This window comes from Eriocheir sinensis, chromosome 11 (assembly GCF_024679095.1).
Source record: "Eriocheir sinensis breed Jianghai 21 chromosome 11, ASM2467909v1, whole genome shotgun sequence".
Classification (NCBI taxonomy): domain Eukaryota; kingdom Metazoa; phylum Arthropoda; class Malacostraca; order Decapoda; family Varunidae; genus Eriocheir; species Eriocheir sinensis.
The window spans coordinates 14,973,897-15,000,655 of NC_066519.1; the positions used below are offsets into that span (position 1 = coordinate 14,973,897).

Sequence of the window (26,759 nt, forward strand, 5' to 3'; positions counted from 1 at the left end):
CTCTGCTGCTCCTGGTGCTGGCGTCTGCCCGGAGAGGTGCTGTGCGTGGCGGGGCTGTGACGGGATGGTGCCGGGTGCTGCTCACTAACGACACGCCCAGACTGGAGTAATCTAATAGATCTATAAATCTACGGAATATTCTGTTCGGTATTACATCGTAACTATTTTTTACGTGGAAAACCACTGTTTTATGTACAATAAACTAAAAATCTGTTTATTTTCTGGTTTTAATGTTTGTTAAATCTAGCTTAGGAGTCCCTTTTCACTTTATTTTCATGCAACAACCAAAAAAAAAAAAAAAAAAAGAAAAAAAAAAAAACTCCCTCGTTTCACAGAACGCCAAATTTACGATTAAAAAAAGCAGGTATCGAAAGGATGCCTCACAGGTAACCTACCTGCTCACGTGTCTGTCCAGGTGTTGAAGAGAAACCTTGTGAAGTGTGACACTAAAATACATTTTTATTGCAACATCTTCCAAAATTATATACAAAAATAGTATCTACAATCTTAAGCACAAACCATAGGGTGAAAGGTTAATATCACATTCAGGTAAGACGGTGACCGACGCCCCGCGGGAGTCATCGGTAGTGGGAGAGGCTGAGGAGGTGACCCGCGGCGAGGATGACGATGACGCGCAGCGGGGCGGCGGCGGCCAGGGAGGAGCTGTGGCCGCTCTGGTGCACCGCCGCCTGGGGCTGGTCTGTGGGGAGGGGGAGGGGGAAACACGTCAGGGACACGCTGCACCCGTAGGGGACAGTTAGAGAACGCTTTTCCTTCAGGGTGGAGGCGGACACACACCAGTCACTCCTCGGTGCAGCAACAGAGTAAAAGATAATTGCTTTCATACTCTAGAAATTCACTCTCAGACAAAGTAAAGCACTGCAAGGTAATCATATCTGGTATGTAGTGTGTTTCATTGCAGCTGCCCTGTCTCAAACACGATGTAAGGTAGATAATCGTGTCTGGTATGTTGTCTGTTATAAGCATACTACAACATCAACAACGACAAAATCCTTGCTCTCCTTCTGCGTATTGTGGGACGAGCAAAAAACTCTCCTCTGACATGACTTCTGACGAACGCATTGCTGAACTCTCAACCATGACATTTTTCTTCGCGCAGTTCCAGGAAAAATTGCGACAAACAGTTACTCAGAAGGCGCCACACTCTCATCGCCGCCAGACATCTCGAGACATTTTTCGCCGCGCGCGTAACTCGGGCAATTACTGTGATTCTTCGACTCCACGCTTACTTCCGGCAACAAGGTCTTTACGCTGCCAACTGGAAATGATTAGTATTACGACTCTTGTTGCTTGAAGGCGGCGTTTGCAGGTCATGAAGCTTTACAGGCCAGGATTACATGTATCCAGAGCCAATGAAACTCTACAGGCCAGGATTACATGTGTCCGAAACCAATGAAACTCTACAGGCCAGGATTACATGTGTCCGAAACCAATGAAACTCTACAGGCCAGGATTACATGTGTCCGAAACCAATGAACGCCAGGATTACATGTGTCCGAACCAATGAAACTCTACAGGCCAGGATTACATGTGTCCGAAACCAATGAAACTTTACAGGCCAGGATTACATGTGTCCGGAACCAATGAAACTCTACAGGCCAGGATTACATGTGTCCGAAACCAATGAAACTTTACAGGCCAGGATTACATGTGTCCGGAACCAATGAAACTCTACAGGCCAGGATTACATGTGTCCGAAACCAATGAAACTTTACAGGCCAGGATTACGTGTGTCCGGAACCAATGAAACTTTACAGGCCAGGATTACATGTGTCAGGAACCAATGAAACTGCAGGCCAGGATTACATGTTTCCGGAACCAATGAAACTGCAGGCCAGGATTACATGTTTCCGGAACCAATGAAACTGCGGGCCAGAATTACATGTGTCCGGAACCAATGAAACTTTACAGGCCAGGATTACATGTGTCCAGGACCAATGAAACTCCACAGGTCAAAATTTTATGTGTCCGAACTAATGAAACTTTACAGGCCACGATTACATGTGTCCGGAACCAATGAAACTTTATTTAGGCTTGGAGAGTTCACGAATAGATGAGCTAAAAATCTATATCAGCAGGTAATTCAAGGCTCGTCTTCCTTTAATCATCTCTAAGTTGTGGGACTTATCGGAAGAATGTGAACGCCTCGAAATGGAGAACCGAAAATACATGAATTAAAGCGAGCGAATTGTGAGGTAAGGCAAGTCTTCAACAATTCTTTAACCACATTTTACGTTTAAAGGAAACACTATCATACTGAAAGAAAAAAAAGAAAGGGGATTTGACGAAGCACCGGGCAGTTTCACGGAACACACACACCACCTTACTACAAACTGTTAGCCAAGGAGAGGAGAGTACACCGTGACCACGTTTAAAAAGTTTCGCGGAACACACACACCACCTTACTACAAACTGTTAGCCAAGGAGAGGAGAGTACACCGTGACCACGTTTAAAAAGTTTCGCGGAACACACACACCACCTTACTACAAAGCGTTAACCAAGGAACGCAGAGGACGGTGTGAGCACCTTTAAAAAAGTCAACCGAAGAACTGAAACACAAGCCTTGGAATATGGACGAAAAATGAAGACAAACTCACGTCGGAGATTACCGGGACTACGGGGCCGGAAAATGGGACTTACGGGACTTTAAACTTTGGGGAAGCTAATTGGGGCCCCGAGAGAGGGCGAGGAAAAGCGAAAAACTTCCATACGCCGGTTCATAACTCCTCGTTGTGTCCGCCTGTTGACAATGCGACGCGGGGAAGACTGAAACCTCGTGCGGGAGCGGAGATGAACTTTACAAAACAAACCACAACAGAAAAAAAAATAACTGGAACACGCTATAAAAACACACGCCCCGACTCAGCAACCGCAAGGAAATTACTCATTACTCTTGGGCGAGGGACAGCACACGAGGAAACCATCTGGAGTAGTTTGTGTTTTTTTGAGAAGAGCAAATTAGAGGTAAAACAGAGGAGCCGGCGTAGCAAGTAAGGAAAGTACAGTACAGTGCGCGAGTGAGTAGAGAGAGTAACACAGAAAGTAGAGAAAGTAACACAGAAAGCAGAAAAAGTGACACCGTAAGTAAAGTAGAGAAAGTAACAGAACGTAGAAAAGTAACACAGTAAGTAGAGAAAGTAAAACAGAAAGTAGAGAAAGTAACACAGAAAGTAGAGAAAGTGATACAGTAAGTAGAGAAAGTAGCACAGTAAGTAGAGCAAGTAACACAGAAAGAAGAGAAAGTAACACAGAAAGTAGAGAAAGTAACACAGAAAGAAGAGAAAGTAACACTAATAGCAGAGAAAGTAACACAGAAAGAAGAGAAAGTAACACAGAAAGGAGAGAAAGTAACAGAGAAAGAAGAGAAAGTAACACAATAAGTAGAGAAAGTAACACAGAAAGAAGAGAAAGTAACACAGAAAGAAGAGAAAGTAACACAGATAGTAGAGAAAGTAACACAGAAAGAAGAGAAAGTAACACTAATAGCAGAGAAAGTAACACAGAAAGAAGAGAAAGTAACACAGAAAGGAGAGAAAGTAACAGAGAAAGAAGAGAAAGTAACACAATAAGTAGAGAAAGTAACACAGAAAGAAGAGAAAGTAACACATTAAGTAGAGAAAGTAACACAGATAGTAGAGAAAGTAACACAGAAAGTAGAGAAAGTAACACAGAAAGTAGAAAAAAAGTAACACGGTAAACGAAGAGTGAGTGAAGGCTGTCGCAACACGTGTTTTTTAGAGAAGAGCAAATTACAAATAAAACAAGGGAGCCGGTGTAGCAAGTCGAGAGAGCAACACAGGAAGCGAGGAATGAGGGCCGCCGCAGCCTGGAAGAACGGCCTGCTTTGTATTCCGAGCGGCAGCAGCGCGGCGGTATATTCTGCATCACGAAAGAGTACACGTAACGCGGCCACGAAGCGAAAGGCAAACACAAGGAAACATGACCAAGCTTCTTTAGACGTGAACTTAACTCGGAACTACTGCCAGGAGAGAGAGAGATAGATAGATAGATAGCTAATTAGATATACAGACAGAGATGGTTAGGCAGAGACAGAGAGGAATATTTATAAGTGGCAAGGAAAACTATATTGACAAAAGAAGTCAGACGAAAGAGAGATAGTTAGATAGAGAGAGGACTATATGTGTCGAGAGAACTATATTGACAAAAAACTGTTGGACAAAAGTTATAGAGTAAGAGAGGAAGGAATAAGAGACTAAATACTGCATACTTGTACACTTTTATTTCTAGTTATGATAGTAATAAAAAGAAGAAAAATAACAAGAGAAAGAATAATACTAAGCGGAGAAGAAAAATATAAATGTAAAAGAATAACAAAAATAAAAAATAAATGATTACGACTCGTTTTATCGTGCATTTTTTAACCTCACAAAGTCATGAGTTAGGCATTTTGGGATTTCTCTCATGTACACTAAAATTCTTCTTTGTTTCCACCGAATGACTTGATTGCAACGCTGATTTTCTCTTCATATCTCTCTCTCTCTCTCTCTCTCTCTCTCTCTCTCTCTCTCTCTCTCTCTCTCTCTCTCTCTCTCTCTCTCTCTCTCTCTCTCTCTCTCTCTCTCTCTCTCTCTCTCTCTCTCTCTCTCTCTCTCTCTCTCTCTCTCTCTCTCTCTCTCTCTCTCTCTCTCTCTCTCTCTGAAGTCTCCTTAATTCTGCATAACATCAAAATAGTTTTAGAACGAGGCGAACAGCTGTGATAATCGCCGTCTCTAGTGCCCGGGTAATCACGCCTTGGTATGATAATTCGGAGGAGAAATAGCATACGTGTTGCACCGTGAATGATTCTTTACAAAATATATTATAATAAAAGAATGTCCATTAACGTTGAGAGGTTCATGAATGAAGAAAGTGTTGCACCATGAAAGTTTCTTTGAAAAATATCTAAAAAGAATGTTCATAACTGTTGCGAGTTTCGCAATTGAAGAAAATGTAGCAGAGTGATATTTCTTTAAAAAAATACATAACAAAAATTTCAGTAATTCTTGAAGGATCGTGAATGAAGAAAGAGTTGCACAATAAATGTTTCTTTACAAAATATATGTACAAGAGAATGTCCATTAATGTTGGAAAAATCGTGAATGAAGAATGTGTTGGACAATGAATGCTTTTTTAAAAACAAAAAAAGAATGTTCGTTAATGTTGAGGAGGGTCGTGAATGAAGAACATGTAGCAGCGTGAATGTTTCTTTAAAAAAAAAATGTAAAAGAATGTCCATTAATGTTGGGAGAATCGTCAACGAGAATCATGTAGCAGAGGGAATGTTTCTTTAAAAATATATGAAAAAATTTCACTAATGTTGGGAGGAGCATGAGGTGAGGCCGTGGCGTGCAGGGGTGAGACAGCAGGTGAGGCGTTGTTATGACACGGCCGCCAGGTGGGACAGGTAAGGGAAAGGTCACCCGCGGAGGGTACTCAGAAACAATCAAGTGTAACTTTTTTAACTTTTCACCGAGTAAGCGGCGTAATTTTAGAAAACAATTTGGAAACTCAAGTAGAAAAAGAGAATGTTATTTTACTCCCCTTTACACACGCACGCGCACATGTACACACCCACGCCAGAACACGCACACACACCACACACACATGATCGCACACCCAGGAGTACACCCACCTCTGCACGCAAGGGAATTCACACCCACCCAACCCAATCGCACACCAATATTCACACCCACACTCAGCACCCCCTCCACTCACACACACATACACACACACGCACGCACCTGACTGTATGTGCACCGTGACAGAAGCAAAGCCGCCAGTGTCGGGCCGGCAGCTGTATCGGCCGGAGTCTGAGGGCTTGACGGCCGACAGCTTGAGTCTGCTCACCGTTCTGGTCGGCGTCTTGTCCGTCTGAGTATAAATGAGAGACTGGGGTTATGGATTTGTCTTGACTACCAGCAAACGGCATCACGAACACTCAATACCAGCGAAGGACATAAAGAAAACGAAGTAAAAGAAAAATATTGACTACCAGCAAAAGGCGTCACTAACACTCAATATAGGAACTGTACTGACGTTATGGACCTTTCATCTTTACCAGCGAAGGACATCAAGAAAACTAAATAAAAGAAAAATATTGGCGTGATATACCTCACTTGACCGCCAGCAAAAGGCATCACGAACACTCAATATATAAACTGTATTGGCGTTATGGACCTCTCATCATTACTAGCGAAGGACATCAAGAAAACGAAATAAAAGAAAAATATATGTACCTCTCTTGACTGCCAGCAAATTATATCAAGGAAACTAAATAAGAAAAACCAACTCCATATCCTAAAATCACGAGGAGAATTAAGCTGCACCAGTAAATTCAACATGATTACCACTGATAAGACATAGATTGACAACTTATAAAACCAATACACTAAAAGGCGCCACTGCGAAGCTTCCAAGGCAACACACGCCAAAACTACTGAGATCGCATTCTTAAACATATCGGCGCCTCAATTCACCTGTTTGAAAAGCCTCCCGTGGAAGTTGCCGGGGTGTTCATGGACTGTTTTGTGATGCCAGTGATAGTTTTACACGAGTTCTCCACCACGAACAAGCAAACCAACCATAAAAACCAGGTTAATCTTCTCTGTGGCCTCGGAAAATAGTCGTGATGGGAGGCGAACACGTTTAAGAGTATGTACTTTAATGCCAACACGCTTCCCCGGGACACACAGCCGTCTTTACCCACCTGGAGAGCAATGCCGCCCCTGGGGGAGTCGTAATGCAGTCTGGAGGCGCCCTGGTACCACGCCACCTGCTCCGGCCCCGACCTGCCCTTGTGGTCCACGGTGCAGGTGACGGCCAGGATGCTGCCGCGCTGGATGTACCGCTCGTGGGCTCCTTCGATGCGCACCTGTGTACCTGGGGGTGGACGGAGCAAGGCCAGGTGAGCAGCGTTTTAAATAAAATAGTAACAAAATGAAGGAATACAGAAAACAAGAGCACAATACTTAGAAGAAAAGGAAAATATGAAGGTAAAAGAAAAACAAATAATTAAAAAAAAGATTATGACAGATTTCCGTGCATTTCCGAACCTCACTAAGTCACGCAATCCACTCAGTACAATAAAGGACGAAAAGGACAACATAAGGAGGAAGATAACCATTCAGTCACAACACAGTAATAACCGGAGACACCAACATAAATATCACGAGATGGTCCATTTCAATTATTCCTACGCATGGGCACTCAGCGTCTCCCACCCAACCTACCCGCCTCGTCCTCGGTTACTTACTGTTGTCCGTCATCTCCAGCTCGTGCATGTAGAAGGGATCGTCCAAGCTCTTGTCTGGAAAGAAAACGAGACGATATTGGAGTCACAGTCTGCGTGGGATTGTCACCCCTCGCGTTCTTCCTCCCTTCCCTGACTGGCATTCATCAACCCCCCCCCACCCCCCACCCGTGCCATTTCTACACTCTTGCTCCCTGTGTGTAGTGTATTATCGTTTGCTGAATTCGTTTTTTTACTTCCTACCTTACGTCACCTCGACCGAGTCACAGTCTGCGTGGAATTGTCACTTCGCGTTCTTCCTCCCTTCCCTGACTGGCATTCATCAACCCCCCACCCCCCACCCCCGTGCCAATTCTACACTCTTGCTCCCTGTGTGTAGTGTATTATCGTTTGCTTAATTCGTTTTTACTTCCTACCTTACGTCCTCTCGGCTGAGTCACACAAAAATGCAGGCTGTCGAAGTATATTGCTCGTATTTCGTTGAAGTTTAGGTTTTGTTTTACATTCCCTGGAACCAAGTCTGAACACACGATACATGGGGGCATATTTGGTTTGAAAAAGACCATAATGTTATGTATTCACCGCGCTTACTCAATACAGAACACTTTCTCTCACTGATTATGGCTTACCTAACCTTGAATCACACTTCCCACACTCCAGCTGTTTACCCAATCTTTGTTTCTTTCGCATATTTACCTTTGCTTTACTCACATTACATACATGATTAATACCAACCACATCTCTCGTTATATTTTTTTTTTCTTGTTGTTGTTGGTGGTGGTGCAGTGTCTTGAGGGGTTTTTTTTATGGTTGTTTTTTGTTTGTTTTTTTGCCCTTGAGCTGCCTCGCTTGCTGTAAAAAAAAAAAAAAATCTCACACCTCATCTGCTTAATCTTTCCTTCCTCACCACACCTCCTTACTCTAAACCACACCTGACGACATACCAATTTCCTTTCCCTTTGCCTACTCACCATACCTGCTTACTGCTTACCTGTTTACTCACTCGTCTCCTATTCTCAACCACACTGTTTACTCATTCTTACTTTCCATCATACACCTGCTTACCACACCTCACGACACACTATTAATTAATTTTTTGCCTTCTCACCATACCTGCTTATTGCTTACCTGTTTACTCACTCGTTTCCTTTTCAGCACACCTTACTCTCAACCACAACTCATGACACACTGCTTACTCACTCTTAGTTTCAATAATACACCTGCTTACCAAACCTCACGACACACTGTTTACTCATTCTTAATCTCATCGCACCTTACTGCTTACTTGTTTACTCACTCTCTGCCTAATCACCACACCTCACAACACACCTGTTTACTCACTCTTAGTCTCCTCATTTCACCTGTTGATTCGCGCGTCTGCTTAGCCCAGGACATTAATTACACCGCTGTGACACATGCGGCGCTCATTAGTCACGCAGAGTAATTGTACACCGGGGCGGGGATGATAATTTTTGAGAGGCTTCGTAACGTGGTGGGTCAGCATTTTCATACCTATACGTAAACATGACGCCTGACTAGTGATGTACACTCCATCCATATAGACACTTTTATAAGCCTGGTACTATATGTCTGCTATTTGTTTGTTGGTGACCCATTTTGTAATTTTTGAGGGTTCGTAACGAGGGTCGACAATTTCATACCTACACATAGACATGACGCCTGACTAATGATTTACACTCCATCCCCAGAGACACTTTTATAAGCTTGGAACTATATGTTGGCAATTTGTATGTTGGTGACCCATTTTGTAGTTTTGAGAGGTCATAACGCGGGTCGACAATTTTATACCTACACGTAAACATGACGCTTGATTAATGATTTACACTCCATCCCCAGAGACGCGTTTATTAGCTTGGTACTCTACGTTTGCAGTTTTTATTTTGGCAACCCATTTTGTTATCATTACGACTCGGGTGATGTCAAACAAATAGCTCCGAAGTAATAACGTGATGCGCCCTTAACAAAATTTAAGTCCACTCATCGCCAGAAAGTGACCATTACATAACTTGCGGCCCAACTAACTGACGATTAATACGACGTTGTTTCTTTTAATGGAGATTATAACGCGACTCACAATATTATAACAACACTTTTCTGTACTTTTTTTATTGGGGCAGTGACTAGCGGGGTTATTTCTCATTATCATTATATTTGTTTTGCCGTTGAGCAGCTTCCTTAAAAAAATTCAATCAAAACATCAATATTCCGCAGTAAAGGGGACGGACGGACGGCTGAACAGACTAGGCGACAACACAGCGGCCACTCATTATTTTTATCTTTGTGGGAACAGCGATTAGCGGGCTTTTTTTGCACCTTTTATTTTTATGCCCTCGAGGTGTTTCCTTAGCTGTAAAAAAAAAATGCTGCTCCATTACGGAAAACAGATGTCAGAGAGAACTCCCAATATTTACTTTTCCGCGGTATATGAGGCGACCAAAACCGACAAAGTAACAGTATAATCCCCACAACATGCTGCTCTATTACGGAAAGCAGATGTCAGAGGTGAATCCTAACACTTACTCACAACCAAGACACCTGCTTACCACACCTCACGACACACTATTTACTCACTCTTTGTCTTTTAACTACACCTGCTTACTGCTTACCTGCTTACTCACTCGTTTCCTACTCAACACACCTCATGACACACTGCTTACTCACTCTTAGTTTCCATAACACACCTGCTTATTAAACCTCACGACAAACAAGGAAACAGCATAATACCCGCAACATGCCGCTCCATAACAGAAAACGGATGTCAGAGGTAAGTTCTAACATTCACTCAAGACAGCACATGCTATCTCAAGGCGCACGCTCACACTCACGCCTCGCCGCTCCACGCCTGACACAAAGAGCAGGTCCTCGCGTTCTCCTCACACGAGTGACGACGCAACACAAACAAGCGAAGTCACTGCTCGTGTTTGTGTTTCTGAGTATGCAAACAACTTTAATGCGCGGTGTTGCACTTTTACTTCTTTTTTCCTTTTTACGACGCACAGGTAATTAGAATTTTAATCTGCCACGCTCAGACGATAAACACGGAGTTACTGCATTAGCCAGCCAGCCACGGGGCGAGAAGAGCGTTTAAAGCAAGGTCCAAGAGAGGTAATGTGCTCTACAGAGAGGGATTTAACATTCTAAGCCTCAAACTCACACCCACCACCCGCATACCCCATCCCCCACGTCACTCCCACGCACACACCTATCATACACCCACACCCACACACCCGCCAAACACACACAAAAACACACATTCACCCTCAACCCACGCCCATACACAATCACTTCCACCTACACACACACACACACACACATTCACCATTCCACCCCTTCAAACACCCACACCCACACTCACATATTTACCATTCCACCTCTGCAAACACCTACATCCACACACTCACACTCACTCACACACTCACCCCGCACGATGAGCAGCACCGGCGTGGTAATCTTGGGGTCTGAGTTCACCTGACACTCGTACCAGCCGCCGTCCCCGGGTTGAGCGTGCCGGATGTGCAGCGTCCACTCGTCCGTGTTGGCGGGGTGCAGCACCTGAGGGGAGGGGGGGAGGAGAGGGAAGGCCCACACAACGTTACTAACACTGTGTCACGGCATTAAGGGTAAGCTGTTTTTTTTCCTATCACCTGTAGTTATAATCTTATCTAATCCCCTCTAATTCTAATCTAATATAATCCCCTCTAATTCTAATCTAATCTAATCACTTATAATTCTAATCTTATATAATCCATCTCACCTCTAAATCTAATCTAATCTAATCACCTCTAATTCTAATCTAATCTAATCTAATTACTTCTAATTCTAATCTAATATAATCAAATCTAATCACCTCTAAATCTAATCTAATCTAATCACCTCTAATTATAATCTATTTTAATCTAATCACCTCTAATTCGGTATTAACTCCTAAAAGGAACAATGTATCCCTAAACTCAATGAATACCGTCCGTAACTTCTACAATGGTTAGATACAATGATTTCTACGAGACCTAAAGTGCTCTGCTCCACGTTCAATCCTTGCGTCCCATTCTGTGTCCCGAATGTTAGTGACCGCTGGCTGCGTCCCATACGTGCGCCTCTCCCAAGACAGTGAATGGCTCGACGAGACATCCTCCGCGGAGTGCCTGTGTATTGGTACCGCCAGGCACCCAATGAACCCCTGGGCCGGCACTACGAGGCCGCGATAACACGGGCCTCGCGGGATGGACGCGACAGTATACGAGAATACGTGAGTGTCGTGAGCGCGGCGCGGTCTTGGCTGAGGCTTGTAACTGCCAGGCGGAGGGAATCAGCCGTGGATACAGCCAGAGGAACGGGCGGTGAAGGCAGCGGCCGGCGGGGGAGAGGCGGAGGCGGAGGGGGAGCAGGGGACTGGGGTTGTCTGGCGGCCTCGAAAACGTCTCTGCAAGCCATAAGCGTGGAGGCAGCGCGTCTTTCGCTCAGACTGGAGGCGTTTGTCCGGTTTTTTAATCATAATCGTGTTTCTTACATCATAGAAGACTGTGTTTGTCTAATATTTCAGGTTAATCATAAGAAGCTGTGGATTTTTTCCCAGCCGTTGCCACGACTCATATTATAATCATGATAACACGCCGCATGAAGAATATATAATTATCAGTATTGGCTTTAGGGCTGCGAGTTGTCTTGACTTCCCGCCTCAACATCCTTTTAAACAATTATATTTCTATCTACATATTCACGTACAGCACACAAAAAAGTCTGGGCAAGAAACTAAAATAATTAACGATGAAATGTATTGTTCTTTAACAGCAAAGTTGAATATTTCCTGCAAAAAATAAAAGAGAAAGAACCCAAAGAATGAATAATTCAGTCCGCAGCGCTGGCTACATCGCGGCGTCCATGCATGCTGAAGTAAAATCCATAAACAAAAAGCTTCGTGCGACGTGGAGCAACAAATGAAGGAAGGCTCAGTCACCCTTAAAAGTTTGGTCAGAGCGGAGGCAAATCCTTTTTGACAAGCTTAGGAAACATTGCAGCGGATGAAAAAAACAAGACTGATTTCATTGTTTTTACTGAGAGAAGAGGATTTGCGCAAAATACTCATAAAAGACGTTTTGTGAAGGGCGACATTAATCCTGAGTAAAGCCCGTCACAAGGCATGCCACCAGGGATGTAAAATTCCAGGAAATTTTGAACTGGGAAACTTTTCATGGGAATTTTGGGGAACTTTGTGAATTGAGAAAAAAATACAAGTTTGCCTCTGGCGCCATTGATCTTTTTCTTCTTTTTGAGGCTGAGGTTATTGTTGCCTTCTTAGAGTTCAGTCTTCGGGGGCCGTTAGTGAATGTCCCTTAGCCCGTGGTGGCGCAGGCAGGATTGTTTAACCCCTCAAGGACGAGTGACACGGAGGCGGAAATTTTAGTGGGTTTCACCTCGTCCTCAAAACTCCTTCACTTGTTTGTCTGTTTGGCCTTTCGTTCCCTGCCTCATCCCATATCCTCGATACTCCCTCATCTGTGTGTCTGTCTGTCTTTCTGGGCTTCCGTTCCCTGCCTCATCCCTTCACCTGTCCTGACTACCTTTCGCCTGTGTCCCTGTCTGATGGGGCTACGTTCTCTGCCTCATCCCTTATCCTGTCCTAGATACCCCTTCACCAGTGTCCCTGTCTATCTTTCTCTGCCTCTTTGTTCCCTGCCTCATCCTTAGTTCTCAATACACGGCCACCTGCCCTGCTTACCTGTGTTCCTGTCTGGTTGGGGCAGTTCACAACACGGCCCGAATCTATGTTTCTATTCCACAAGGAGTAAATACCAGGGAGGAAATGGAACCCAGACTCCAATAGGCAGTCTATCTCAAAACTATGAATATGTTATCAGCCGCAGTACGGCGAAGGAGGAAAGGAGAGAGTGGAGTGGTATGGTGTGTGTGTGTGTGTGTGTGTGTGTGTGTGTGTGTGTGTGTGTTCTATTCTATAGTGTAAAAGAGCGAAAGATGGATCAATACGAGAGGTTACGACAATTCCCTGAAGCATAAAAAAAATGAAAACAATTGTAACCTATATATAAAACATTGAAGTGATGTTTGTGTATCTAATGTTCGCCATATATACCTGAAACTCCCTCTCATCACTAAATAAACAAACAAACACCTGAATAATCAAAGCACCTACACTAACAGGGACACACAAACACCACCAACACAACACAACACATCAAAACATCCTTCACCATCAAATTAATCTGCCAACACAAAACACAAAACACGAGCTCCAAAGTCTGTCATTCCCCGTAAAGCCGATTCTCCCTGCCAATACCTGTGCCCGCCTTGTCTCGCTAGAACCTCTTTGCGCCTTCGTCGAGTCTGTCAGTGTGAAATTTTAGGAGCCTTGAGCGACGCAATATGTCATCACGTCATCTCGCGATCTCTCACTTCGCCCCTTGGTTGCAGAAAAGCCTCACTCACTCTTTTTCCACCCCCTCACTTTCTCTTAATCTTCGGTATTCTCTCGTCCTCTTTCTCCTGCTCTCTCATCGCCTTCACTTTCATTTTATCTTTCTCACTGTCTCAGGTGTTCGTAGGAGACTGGAGTCCCAACGTTGCCAGATTATCGTACTCAGTCTCTTATGTTTTCCGATTTCTTACCCAACAACTGTCTCCTCCACCTCTGTAACTGGTTTCATATGTAAGTATAGTAAGATGGTTAATATTTGGTGTTTTTTTATCACTAGTTATGGGTCAGAAACCGGTAAATAGTTATAGTAAGATGGATAATTATTGGCGTTTCTTAATTGGCACTATTTATGGGTCAGAAACCGATAAATACGATGCTCTGGGTACGACAATCTGGCAACGGTGGGCAGGACAGGCCGCTTATAGGTCAGTGCTGTCAGACGCTTCCAAAGGCCGAACAGAAGATGGGTCGGGTTCTAATGAGTGTGATTTTATGTTCCTGGTACAGAAGAAAGGTCAGACTTAAATCAACTAATTCCGAAGGCCGAACAGAAGATGGGTCGGGTTCTAATGAGTGTGTTTTTAGGTTCCTGGTACAGAAGAAAGGTCAGACTTAAATCAACTAGTTCCTAAGGCTGAAAAGAAGACGAGCCGGGTTCTAATGAGTGTGTTTTTAGGTTCCTGGTACAGAAGAAAGGACAGACTACCAGAGGGGTCAGAATACTACCCCTGGAAAGGCCGACAACTCCTACGAAAGCTTGTCAATTGTGTGTGCTTAGTCGACGAAATGTTTAAGAATATGACCTTTAGTGTCCGTACTCTCCCCCTCTAAACCTGTCTTGTCTCTTAGAATAATAGCAATAATAATAACGCTTTCCTTTTACATTTTTACTCTCTCCCCATGTCCCAAGTTTTCTTATAAGGCAAGTTTTCCCTACCGTTCGCTCTTCTTCTTGGCGCATGACTTCCATCACATATGAGTTGAGTTTTTATACCTGCCTTAACTTTCCCTTTATATTTCGTAACGTTCCCTTATGGCTAATTTCCTTAAGTTTACCCTCGTCTTCCTCCTCCTCGTCTGGCCTACTTCCCCGCCCTCATAAAAAGACTCAAACAGAATGACGGAGGACCTGCTGGATCATGCTCGGCCCCACATGCTCTACTCAACGCTAAGTGACTCAAGCACTCAACCCTCACCCCCGAACTCCTTCCCCTAACCACTATCCCCATATCCTTCATTCTTCCCCCTTCCCTCTGTCGCCCTTCCCGTCCCCTCCCAGACCTCACCCCCAACTCCTTTCCCTAACCCTTCTCCCCCATCGTTCCTCCTTCCCTCCTTCCCCCTTGTCGCCCTTCCCGCCCCAATCGCCCCTCCTCCTCCGTCCCCTCCCAGACCACACCGCCGCCATCATCTTACGACTCGCGCAAAAAATGTCCCTTTTGGTAATTTTTCCTTGGTGAATCCACTTTGTCGTGCCATCATCTCCCCCTCAAAGACCTCTCGCAACTCTTGTTATTGTTATTACTAGTGTTATCATCATCACTTTTGTTTTCATACGAAGAAGAGACTAACTTGACATAACTCTTTAGTATTAGTATTATCATCCTTAAACTGCTGTCTTACGAACGTAGTCTACCCTAACCTAACGCTAGCATTATTATTTTTGTCTCAGTTGTCATACGGAGAACCTAACCTAATATGACGCTTACTAATATTACTGTTATCACTATTCCTGTTGCCATACGGAGGGGAGAGACTAACCTATCACTTACTTTCATCATCATTGTTTTTGTGGTCATACGGAGGAGACACCCTAACCTAACACGACGCAAGGGCACAGCAGGGAGCCCAGCTGACCCGGCGTGAGGTACCGGACGCTAGCGGGCTGGGCGGCGTCTGAGCACTGTTACCCCGCCGTATGTTTGAGGCACAAGCGGACTATTCACCCTGTAGCGGTCGTCGGGGGAGTAGGTGAGCAGCCCCGCCGTGATGATGTGCAGGTTCCGCCGCCTCATCCACGTCACCTGAAACACGGGAGACAGAGTGATAATGGGAGGACCTGGAAGACCCAAGAGGGACAGGTAAAGGTGACATGAGAACGAACTACCATGTACGGGGGAGAAGAAAAGGTACACAGGAGACCAACAACTTAGGTATAAAGGACAGGGAAGAGAACCAACAGCCTAAATATAAGGAACAGGAAAGTTACACAGGATACAACCATTAGACTAGACATAAAGACAACCTCGAAAGCTCCTCCAATCTGATCTGACGCGGAGCTAGAACAAAGGGAAGGGCAAGAGAACAGGACAGGGCAGAAGGCAGTACAGGAGGAAAGGCAGAGGGTGGGGCAAGAGGGCAGAGCAAAGGGCAGGGAAGAGGACAAGTTAAAAGGCAGGGAGAGGAGGAAAAGGTAGAGGAAAGGAAGGAAGGGCAGAAGGGAAGGGCTCTCTCATGGTGTTCACGTGTCTATAAACCGAGGCAGGAAGCGGAAGACTCGGTGATTGAGGCTGCCATTAACGAACAACCAGAGTGGAGTGGATACTAAGTGATTAATTAGGGTAAAGTAAAGCACGGGGAGGTCAGTGTTCTTTCTGGGCCTTCACGTGACTATGGAGGGAGGGAAAGGTGGAGGTGAGGGTGATTAAAGCTGCAATTAACCAACAACGGAACGGGAGTGGAACCTAAGTGATTAATTTAGGTAAAGTATAACACGAGGGAGGTCAGTGGTCCTTACATGGTGTTCGCGTGTGTGTGTGTTATGTCTATGTTTTATGTCTATGTTATGTGTCCTATGTCAGTGTTGTCTGTTCTATGTTATGTGTTCTGTGTGTAACAGTTGTGTTCTCTGTCTATGTTCTTATTTTTGCAGTAAGGGAAGCAGCTCAAGGGAAAAAGAAAAGTAATATAAAAAAAAAGCCCGCCAAACACTTCCCCTATAAAAAAAGGAGTTCAGAAGAGTCCAAAACAGAGGTCAACTTCAATGTTCCATGTCTGTGAGCAGTGTTAAGGGGAGGAATATTATAATCTAAACTGAACTAAACTAACCTCTCGCAGATATATCATGGAAATGAGATAAGGCTAAGCAAGGCGAGGTCAGTTTGCGTTCGGAGGGAAAAGGTATCCACGTGTTCCCGAATTAAACCCGCCACTGGAAATTAATCTAAAAATACATCACAGCAAAATTACTTCAATAAAAACTAAAACGAGCATTGTGAATCCAAACACGTGCATAGCTTTTAGTACACAGAGGCACTGGTATTTTTCTGCTGGCAAAACATTTATATATTAATTTTGGTAACTAGAATTTTGCAGCGAAATGTGATTACTCTCTTACGAAATAAATCTGCCGGAGTTTCAGGAAAAGAGGCCAATTAAGGGCGCGAGGTAGAAACGAAATTCTGACTTTTACTCGGATTTCATCATGTCCAGATCTGAGGACGCGGCGAGGCAAGGCAAGGGAGGAGGACGGGAGCGCAGGAGAGTCTTTAATATCAAACATCCCTGAAAATACACCAAAAAATCCCCCGTGAGAGAGAAAAATGTAACTCCGCAAATGAACCGCCCAGTAAATATTAACCTTGAGCCAGCATTGCAGAGTCCGTCCGGCCGCCTAAATGAAGCAGGTGTGCACGTCTTGTTGAGGGTCTCATTAAGGCGGACAGGTAACACCACGCAGGGCCACCACCTTCCCCCGCACCCCCACACACCTCCCCTTGCCTCGGTGAAACAGGACAGCGCCAACACACTCCCCGTACGGCCATTTTTGATAATTTATTCATGGTTTCAGGACGGAGTGCACCTCGAACTGTCCGTTTCATCTCCAGTACGACACTTGCCCATCACATTAGGGCGGGCAGAGGCGAGGCTCGTGTGTGGTGGCCTGAGGGAAGTGGCGAGGAAGGTGAAGAAGGTCTTGCGACGCGCCTAGAATGAGCCTGAAGGGTGGAACTGCTGATGGCGAGGGGGAAGGAAGAGACGCGGGCGACGGAGCGGAAGACAGGATGAGGTGTGGGACGCGGGGAGGTATTAGAGCAGGGAGAATAGTGTGTGTGTGTGTGTGTGTGTGTGTGTGTGTGTGTGTGTGTGTGTGTGTGTGTGTGTGTTTACAGCCTAGAACGCAACTCAAGGGCATAAATAAATAACGAGAAACAAAAAATGCCTCCTAGAAACACTAAGAGCGCATGTATGTTTGTGTTTGTGAGTGTGTGTGTGTGTGTGTGTGTGTGTGTGTGTGTGTGTGTGTGTGTGTTGTGTTGTGTTTGTATTTACAGGAAAGGAAGCAACTCAAGGGCTAAAACAAGTAACGAAAAACAAACAAAAAACGCTAAACAAAAATAACGTGTGTGTTTGTTTGTTTGTGTGTTATGGATCCGTGAGTAAAGCCATTCAGTTCAAGGGCACAGGCTTTGTACACTATGCTAACGTATGTGTTGCAATATTTCTTGATGGCAACATTCCTGGTGTGGGAAAAAGAGCAGCTTTACGACACGCCAACACGTCGAGTCCAGTGCGTGTACATAATTCACTTACGCTTATAAAAGAAAAAGAATCACCAGCGAAAAAAAAAAAAAAAAAAAAAAAAAAAAACGCTGGTCCCACTATGGTCTTACAGAATATACGAATTCATGGGTTTTTTCTTTTAATATGATATAAAAGATGAGATTTAGTGGGCGCTAGAGAGTACAATAGCGAGTTTAGAGACACGGCCATCACGTTACATTTAGTTACAGTGATAAAAAAAAACTCACTTTTCAAACGGGTACAGTAGGCCTATATAGCCGATCAAAAAATAAGGCCCACATTCTCAGACGCTTTTGGCTCCCACAATTATTATTTCTAAAGCTCACAAAGGAGATTAAACAGATTTCCAGAACTATTTTTCACATTCATGGTACAGAAACCTTATCAAACTATCAATAGACACATAAAACTACCCATGGAACTACCCACGGCAATCTCTACGAAAGCCTTATTATATGTGGGTGTGGGAGCCCCGAAATGTTTAAGAATATGTACCTAAAACTCAAATATCAGGAAAACTTGTGGAGTCTAGAAAAACTTTTAAATCTTTGTCCCATCCGTGAGTCCCCGCGACCCAGGAGGCAGCGCGCGCCCCACACAAGGCAGGGCGGTGCGTCACGCGGAAACACACTGTACGGAGTCGAGGCGCAGAGGCAAATAGACACAACACGAGAGTAAACCCAGAGAACGCCCCCCTTAACCTCGTCCCTCCTGTGTGACTCCCCCTTCCCCTGTGCCTTCCTTCCTTCCTCCCTTTCCCTCCCACTCCCTGACTTCCTCTTCCTCTGCATCTAATATTGAACCCTCCGTCCTACCCTTCCTTCCCCTTCCCATACTACCTTTTTTCACCTGTCCTTTCTCTTCTTTCTCTTCCTCTTTCCTTCTGCCTTCCTTCCTTCCCTTCCCTCCCACTTTCTGACTACCTTTTCCTTTCATCTTACCCCCTTCCTTTCCCTCTTCAATTGTATCTTCCCTCCTCCCTTTTCCCTCCTCTTTATCCTCCTCCCTTTTCCCTCCTCTTTATCCTGTCTTTCCTCTTCCCCTTCCCTTGTTTCTTCTTTCCTTCCCTTCCCTTCCTTAGATTACCCCTTCCTCCTCTTCCCTCTCCCTTTCTCTCATATGAAGATACCCTCCCCCTTTCCCTTCCTTTCCTTCCACCGCCTCTTCCTCTCCCTCCTAGTTAGACACCCTCTCTCTTCCTCCCTTCCTGCCCCTCCTCTCCCTCCCATTCTCTTGCTTCCTCTTCCTCTCCCTCCTATGCAGACAACCTTCTTCTTCCATCGTATACCATTCTTCCTCCCTTCCCACCCCTTTCTCTACCCCCCATTCCTCCCCTTCCTCTCCCTCCTACGCAACTATCCCGCCGTCCTCTCTACCTGTCCAGAGTCCAATTAACACAGAAGCAAGTGACATTCTCGAGGAGTTAAACGTAAACAGGCGGGCAGCCACTCACGGATCTGTCGCCCAGGTTGGCAACTCTGCAGGGGAGGAACGCGTGGGACCCTTCGCTCACAGTCACGTTCACGGGAGGGTCCACAAAGGAGGGTCCGGCAGGCCACGAGCACCAGCCTGCGAAAGGGAAAAAGGGAATTGAGTGGGCGAAGACATGGACTAAAAATTATGAAGAGAGACGGAGAAATTAAATGACAAGGGAGATAGATTAGTATACGACGAAGACCAGCCTGCGAAGGGAATAACGTGGACTGAGTGGGCGAAGACGTTGACTGAAAATGATGAAGAGAGAGGCAGAGAAATTAGGCGACAGGGGAGATAGATTAACAGGAAAATACATTGATACGAAAACGAAACCAGCCCTCGAAGGGAAAGAAGATGGACTGAGTGGGCGAAGACATGGACGGAAAATGATGGAGAGAGAAAGACAGGAAAATTAAGTGTCTGGGGAGATAGATACGATTAATGGCGACAAAGACCAAAACAGACAGAACATAGACAGACACGGAAGGACAGAATGGATTGAGTGGAAGAAGAGATGGACTAAAAACGATGAAGAGAGAGACAGAGAAATCAAATGAATGTGGAGATAGAAAAGATTGACAGGCGAGGAAGACGAAGAGAAGGAACAAAGGAAGTACAGAAAGGGAAAGAGGGATAGGCGACAGAATAGGGAGAGGAAGGAAAAATAGATAAGAGAAAAGGATGAACCAACAGACAGAGATATGAGAACAGAAAAGGAGAGAGAAAGAGAGATAGACAACAGAACAGGGAAGGAGGAAAAAATAACCAAGAGAAGGACACAAAGACACCAAGACACAAAGAAAAACAACAGATGAAAAGCGATTCGGGGAAGAGGGAAGGAGGAACCAGAGGACAAAAAGTAAAGCCTAGAGGAGAAAGAAGCGGGGAAAGCCGACAACAAAAGAAAGAAGAGAGACCGAGAGAAGAGTAACTGAGAGGGAGAGGAAGAAGAGACAACCAGATGACAGAGAGGGATAGAACGAGAAACCTAGAAAAGTGAGGGAGAGAACAGGGAAGGACAGGACGGAGAAGAAGGAAGAGGAAAAAAGGAGAAACTGGTTGGAAAAGCAAGGGAGAAAGGGAGGTGGGGAAAAGAGAAGAGAAAGAGAAAGAAAAGAAGACAAACGGAAAGAGGAGAGACATGCAGGACAGATAGAAGGGAGAGCCTGTAAAAAAAGAGGGAAAAGAGATTACAGAAACTAGGGATGACATAAAACCAAAAGAAATGTGATAAATAGAGAAAGGAGATACAAGCGAGAGATAGAAAGGAGAGCTTGTAAAGATAGGAGGAAAAGACATTACAGAAACAAGAAATGACATGCAAAATAATTTTTGAATGGTGAAGAAATGGAGGAGGTCAATGAGTTTAAGTACCTTGGATCAGTTATGTGTAAGCATGGTGGTATGGAGGGAGAGACAAGAGAAAGGGCATTGCAAGGAAGAAGGGTGGTAGGGTCTTTGGGACGAATCATGAATGGCAGAAGTGTGAGCATGGAGGTAAAGACGGATTTGAGAAATACAATAATAGTACCAACCCTCACATATGCAAGTGAAACATGGGCCTGGAATGAAAGCCAGAGGTCTAGAGTGCAGGCAGTGGAAATGAGTTATTTGAGGAGTGCTTGTGGTGTGAGTAGAATGGATGGAATGAGTAATGAAAGTGTGTACGAGCGTTTTGGAATGTGTCACAGGGGTGAAGGGAAGAAGTGTGGAGTGGTGGAAGAAGTGAAGCGACAGACTTTAAAGTGGTTTGGCCACATGGAGCGAATGGAGGAGAGTAAGATGACCAGAAGGGTGTATGTGAGTGAGATAGAGGGAGGGAATGCTAGAGGACGACCTCCAGTGAAATGGAGGGATAGGGTGCAAGAGTAAGTTAGGAAGAGGGGGGAAAGATCTTTGAGAAACTTTGAGCAGGCAAGGAGGGAGTGTCTGGATAGAGAAAGTTGGAAGCTCTTCTGCCGTGGCCATCCCCTGGTGGGAGCTCCTAGGAGCAGGCGTCGATGAAATGAATGAATGATGAGAAATGACATGAAAGCAAAAAATAAGAGAACCAAAAGAAATATGACAAACAGGAGAAGGAGAGAGAGCCAAAAAGAGACCATCAGGAAGAAAGATAAGAAGGGGGAGCTTGTAGAATAAAAGGAGGAAAAGACATTACAGCAACTAGACCTGACATGAAAGCAAAAAATATGAGAACCAAAAGAGACATGACAAACAGAAGGAGAGACAGGCAATAAGAGACCGCCAGGAAGATAGCAAGGGAAGGAAGAGCTTGTGAAAGAAAGAGGAGGAAAGGAGATTAGAGAAACGAGGAATGACAAGTTGAAAGCCGAAACGAATAGAAAAGAAGCAAATATCGACATAATAAGATGTCTCAAGAAACCTCGTTAACAGAAAGAAGGTTACAAGGAGGAAAACAAATTGATAGATAGGAGGGAGAGGAGGGAGAGCTTACTGAGGAGGGAAGGAGATTAGAGAAACGAGGAATGACAAGTTGAAAGCCGAAACGAGTAAAGGAGAAGCAAATATCGACAAAATAAGATGTCACACGAGACGCCGCTAAAAAAAAGAAGGTTACAAGGAGGAAAACAAATAGATAGATAGGAGGGAGAGCTTGCTGAGGAGGGAAAGAGATTAAAGAAACGAGGAATGACAAGTTGAAAGCCGAAACGAATAGAAGAAAAGCAAATATCGACAGAATAAGTTGTCACAAGAAACCCCGTTAACAGAAAGAAGGTTACAAAGAGGAAAACAATAGATAGATGGGAAGGAGAGCTTGTTGAGGAGGAAAAGAGATTAAAGAAACGAGGAACGACAAGTTGAAAGCCGAAACGAATAGAAGAAAAGCAAATATCGACAGAATAAAATGTCACACGAGACGCCGCTAAAAAAAAGGTTACAAGGAGGAGAACAAATAGATAGATAGGAGGGAGAGCTTGCTGAAGAGGGAAGATATTAGAGAAACGAGGAATGAGAAGTTGAAAGCCGAAACGAATAGAAGAGAAGCAAATATCGACAGAATAAGATGTCACACGAGACGCCGGTAAAGAAAGAAAGAGGATAACAAGGAAGAAAACAAATGGCCGTAATAGGAGACGGGGAGACGATGGAGAAAGTGGAGAAATTGGAAGCGAGAGGAAGAACGAGACCAAAGAGAAAGAGGAGACGGAGAATAAAGTAAATAAAAGAGGGAAGGAATGGAAGGAACGAGAGGATAAGAACAAGGAAACAAGGAAGATGATGAAGATAAGGAGACACATAAACGAGACAACTGAGATAGGTAGGGAGAGGTAAAGTTAAAAGAGGGAGAGAAAACGAAAAATAAGAGAAGAACGGGAGACGAAGAGAAAGGGAAAGGAGGAAAGGAAAGGTCGAAGGAGTGCAGAGGAAGTGAGAAAGAGAGAAGAAGAGAGTTAGCTTTAGTTAATTATCGTGTATTACTTATCATCACTATCTATTATTGTTTATTTCACGAACACAGAGTAGGAAATAATGAAGGTAGTATCTGTATCCCCAAACGATCTCGAGCTATATGTAATTTGGGTATAACTATCAAATTACTATTAATGAAGGAGCAATGCTATGAATGTTATAAGAAATACAGGTAGGAGACACGTGGCAAGATCATTAGAGTACAAAGGTGAGGGTCCTAAAAATAAAAATAAATGTTAATTGTTGGGATTTTTATGTTGCGAAGCGAGAGAGAGAGAGAGAGAGAGAGAGAGAGAGAGAGAGAGAGAGAGAGAGAGAGAGAGAGAGAGAGAGAGATAGAGAGAGAGAGAGAGAGAGAGAGAGAGAGAGAGAGAGAGAGAGAGAGAGAGAGAGAGAGAGAGAGAGAGAGAGAGAGAGAGAGAGAGAGAGAGAGAGAGAGAGAGAGAGAGAGAGAGAGAGAGAGAGAGAAACACAGAAAGAAGGAAATAAAATAAAAAAACGAAATAAAGAAAGAAGGAGACAAACAGAAAGAATGACAGAGAGAAGGAAAGAACGAAATTAATAAAGAGACAGAAATAAAGAAAATAAAGATAGAAAGAAAGAGCGAAAGACGAGAAAAAGGATGAAAGGGTTGGCGGATACAAGACAAAAAAAGAAAGCAAGCAACAAGAGCCTAAAGAAAACACTGGGCAACAACGAGAGACAGAAAAAACAAACAAAAAAAAAGAAAGTCCTCCGCGCTGGTGAACGAAAACAAAGGAACCACAAAAGGAAGGTGGGGAAAAAAAACGAAAGGAAAAAAAAAAAAGAGACGGACCGAAGTGGAACCCAAAAGTTAGCTCGTGTGGACAGCATCGTTACTCTTCACGGCCACTTGTCTTGCCTAACACACACACACACACACACACACACACACACACACACACACACACACACACACACACACACACCTTCCCCCCCATTCCTGCTTCCACAGAGATATATAACACTTTAATTTCCCAGTATCATTCTTTCCTTCCTTTTCCTTCCCTGTCCTTTCCTTCAAATCCCTTCCCTTCCCTCCCCTACACTTCCCTTTCCTTCCCTTCCCCTCTTCCCCTTCCTCCACTCTTCCCTTCTCTTCCCTTCAAATCCCTTCCCTTTCATTACCTCCCCTTCCTCTCCCTTCCCTACACTTCTCTTCCCTTCCCTTCTCTTCCCCTCTTTCCCTTCCCCTCCCCCCCTCTTCCCTTTAAATCCCTTCCCTTCCCTTCCCCCTTTCCCCTTCCCCTTCTCTTCCCTTGAAATCCCTTCCCTTTCATTCCCTTCCCTTCCCTCCTCTTCAAATCACCTCCCTTCCCTTCCCTTCCTCTAACTTCCCTACACTTCTCTTCCCTTCCCTTCCCTTCTTCTCCTCCCCCTCCCCTCCCAACACAGGTAATATGACCCTTTCATTTCCCAGTATTCTCTTTCCTACTCCTTCCTTCTCTTCTCTTCCCTTCCCTTCCCTTCCCGTGTAGAAAGAAGCATTACCTCCTCCTGCTGCATTCTTTGGGACTCTGATATCCGCTCCTCGGGGCCCCTGTCACCTGACACCGCCTGGGAGACTGACAGTGCATGTTTTTACCTGAGGAGCATCCTGTATTTTCCCCAGACAATAATAGTGAGAGAAAAGCGTCCTTGGTTTTAGTCTATAAGGTAATAATGACAAGGATAAGTTTATATATAGGTAAGCCTTGTCACAGCCACGTATTTACTCCTATGTTAAGATTTTGTGCGAGAGAAATGTCTTGTAGTGTTAATGTATAAGGAAATAGTGCTGAAGATAGGTTCATAAATAGAGATCAGTCTTTCCACAGCTCTCTATATACTTGTATGTTAGGATTTTGGGCATATCTTTACTTTTTCGGCATCTCTATCTTTTATATCTGAGAATAATTGAGTGTTAGAAAGCCTTCCCACCGTTCTGTAGTATCTTATTCAGTAAAGGAGGAAGCTCAAGGAGGAAACGGGAATACATATTGAACAAAACCCATTCCAACACTCCTCCTGCAAACAGTGAACAGGAGATGCCGTAAGAGGTTCATTTAAAGCACCCAACCTATGACTTGACTATCTGCGTGTTCTCTACCAAGGACTATTGCGTGTCAGGACAGTAGTGGCAGAATTGTAGCTCTTTCATATATGTTCAGAGGCAGTGTCAACTCCCTCACTGCAACTCTATATCCCTGATGTTAGTTTTTCTTCACTAGCATGCTTGATATTTTCTTTGCATCTTAGTTTGATATTCTGTCGTCAGTGTCAAGTTTTCAGTCCAGTTATTTCTTTATATAAGTTTGTTTTAGTTTAACTGAGGATGACGGAAGACATTTAGACCCACTGGTGGTGTGAGAAAAAAGGAAATATACAAGTTTTCAGTTTAATTCCCGCTTTGAACTGTGTCCCAACGTCCCAACCAATAAATCATATGTCTTCTTCATTGTCCTCCTCCTCCTCCTCCTTCTCCTCCTCCTCTTCATTTTCCTTCTCCTTTTTGTCCTCGTCCTCGTCCTCCTCCCCATCCTCCTCAGCCCAACTCCTCTTCCTTCTCCTTCTCCTTTTTGTCACCGTCCTCCTCGTCCTCCTTCTTCTTCTCCTCCTCCTCCTCCCCATCCTCTTCCTTCTCCTTCTCCTTTTTGTCACCGTCCTCCTCGTCCTCCTTCTCCTCCTCCTCCTCCTCCTCCTCCTCCTCCCCATCCTCTTCCTTCTTCTTCTCCTTTTTGTCACCGTCCTCCTCCTCCTCCTTCTTCTCCTCCTCCTCCTCCCCATCCTCTTCCTTCTTCTTCTCCTTTTTGTCACCGTCCTCCTCGTCCTCGTCCTCCTCCTCCTCCTCCTCTCTGGCTCCGAGGCTCAGGTTATCAACTCCACGATTAACCTGTTGTTGGGCCGCAGTAGTTCATGCAGGAGTAATTGCCTCCGGAAGGGAAAGTGTCTTGCGGGATGAAACTTGTGGTTGGTGCGGCGGACGATAAAAAGAGGGAAAATAGGGAGAGGTAGCTCACACACGAAATGAAACTCGTAAGTATCAACCACACACACATACACACATACACGAAGACATGAGAAGATGTGGCTAAGTTTCAACAGTGTACATCATCTTATTTTTCTTCAAAGTAACAGGTGCCCCTAAATCGGCCTCTCTGGAAAACCTAAAAACTACAAAGGCTGAAGATTCAAGAGGAATTGCAACAAGAGGCGAGGACTTAGGAGGATGTGGTCAAGTAAGAACAGAGTGTATATTCGTGTTTTTCGTCTATGTAAGAGTTGCCCATAAATCTGCTTCTCTGGAAAACCTAAAAACTACAACGACGAAAGACTTAAGAGAAATTGCAACAAGAGGCGAGGACGCAAGGGAGGAGAAGGAGGACTCGCACTAGACCAATTCTTTTTCCTCTCTTCCTTGTCTTACTCCTCTTCCATCCTTTGCATCTTCGTCTCGCCTCCTCCATTTATCTTTCCTCTCTCTCCTCTCCCCTGTTCTTTACTCTCTTCTCTCTCTCTCTTTCTCTGTGCTTTACATTCACGTCCTTGTTTCGTATTCCGTCTCCTTCCATCGCCCTGTTCTTTCGGCCTCTCATCTGCCTTTT

General features: G+C 44.5%; 1 protein-coding gene across 1 annotated transcript in view; it reads right to left on the minus strand.

Moving 5' to 3' along the window:
* Positions 1-441: 441 nt before the first annotated feature.
* LOC126996932 (basement membrane-specific heparan sulfate proteoglycan core protein-like) overlaps positions 442-26,759 on the minus strand; it is a 68,115-nt gene continuing 41,797 nt past the window's right edge. The window contains exons 2-8 of the mRNA XM_050857876.1: positions 19,700-19,815; positions 15,669-15,746; positions 10,712-10,844; positions 7,275-7,328; positions 6,729-6,901; positions 5,764-5,893; positions 442-700 (exon numbers count right to left, since the gene is read on the minus strand). Coding sequence (XP_050713833.1) covers positions 579-700; positions 5,764-5,893; positions 6,729-6,901; positions 7,275-7,328; positions 10,712-10,844; positions 15,669-15,746; positions 19,700-19,815 — 806 coding nt within the window. The 3' untranslated portion in view covers positions 442-578. The remainder of the gene's footprint in view (positions 701-5,763; positions 5,894-6,728; positions 6,902-7,274; positions 7,329-10,711; positions 10,845-15,668; positions 15,747-19,699; positions 19,816-26,759) is intronic.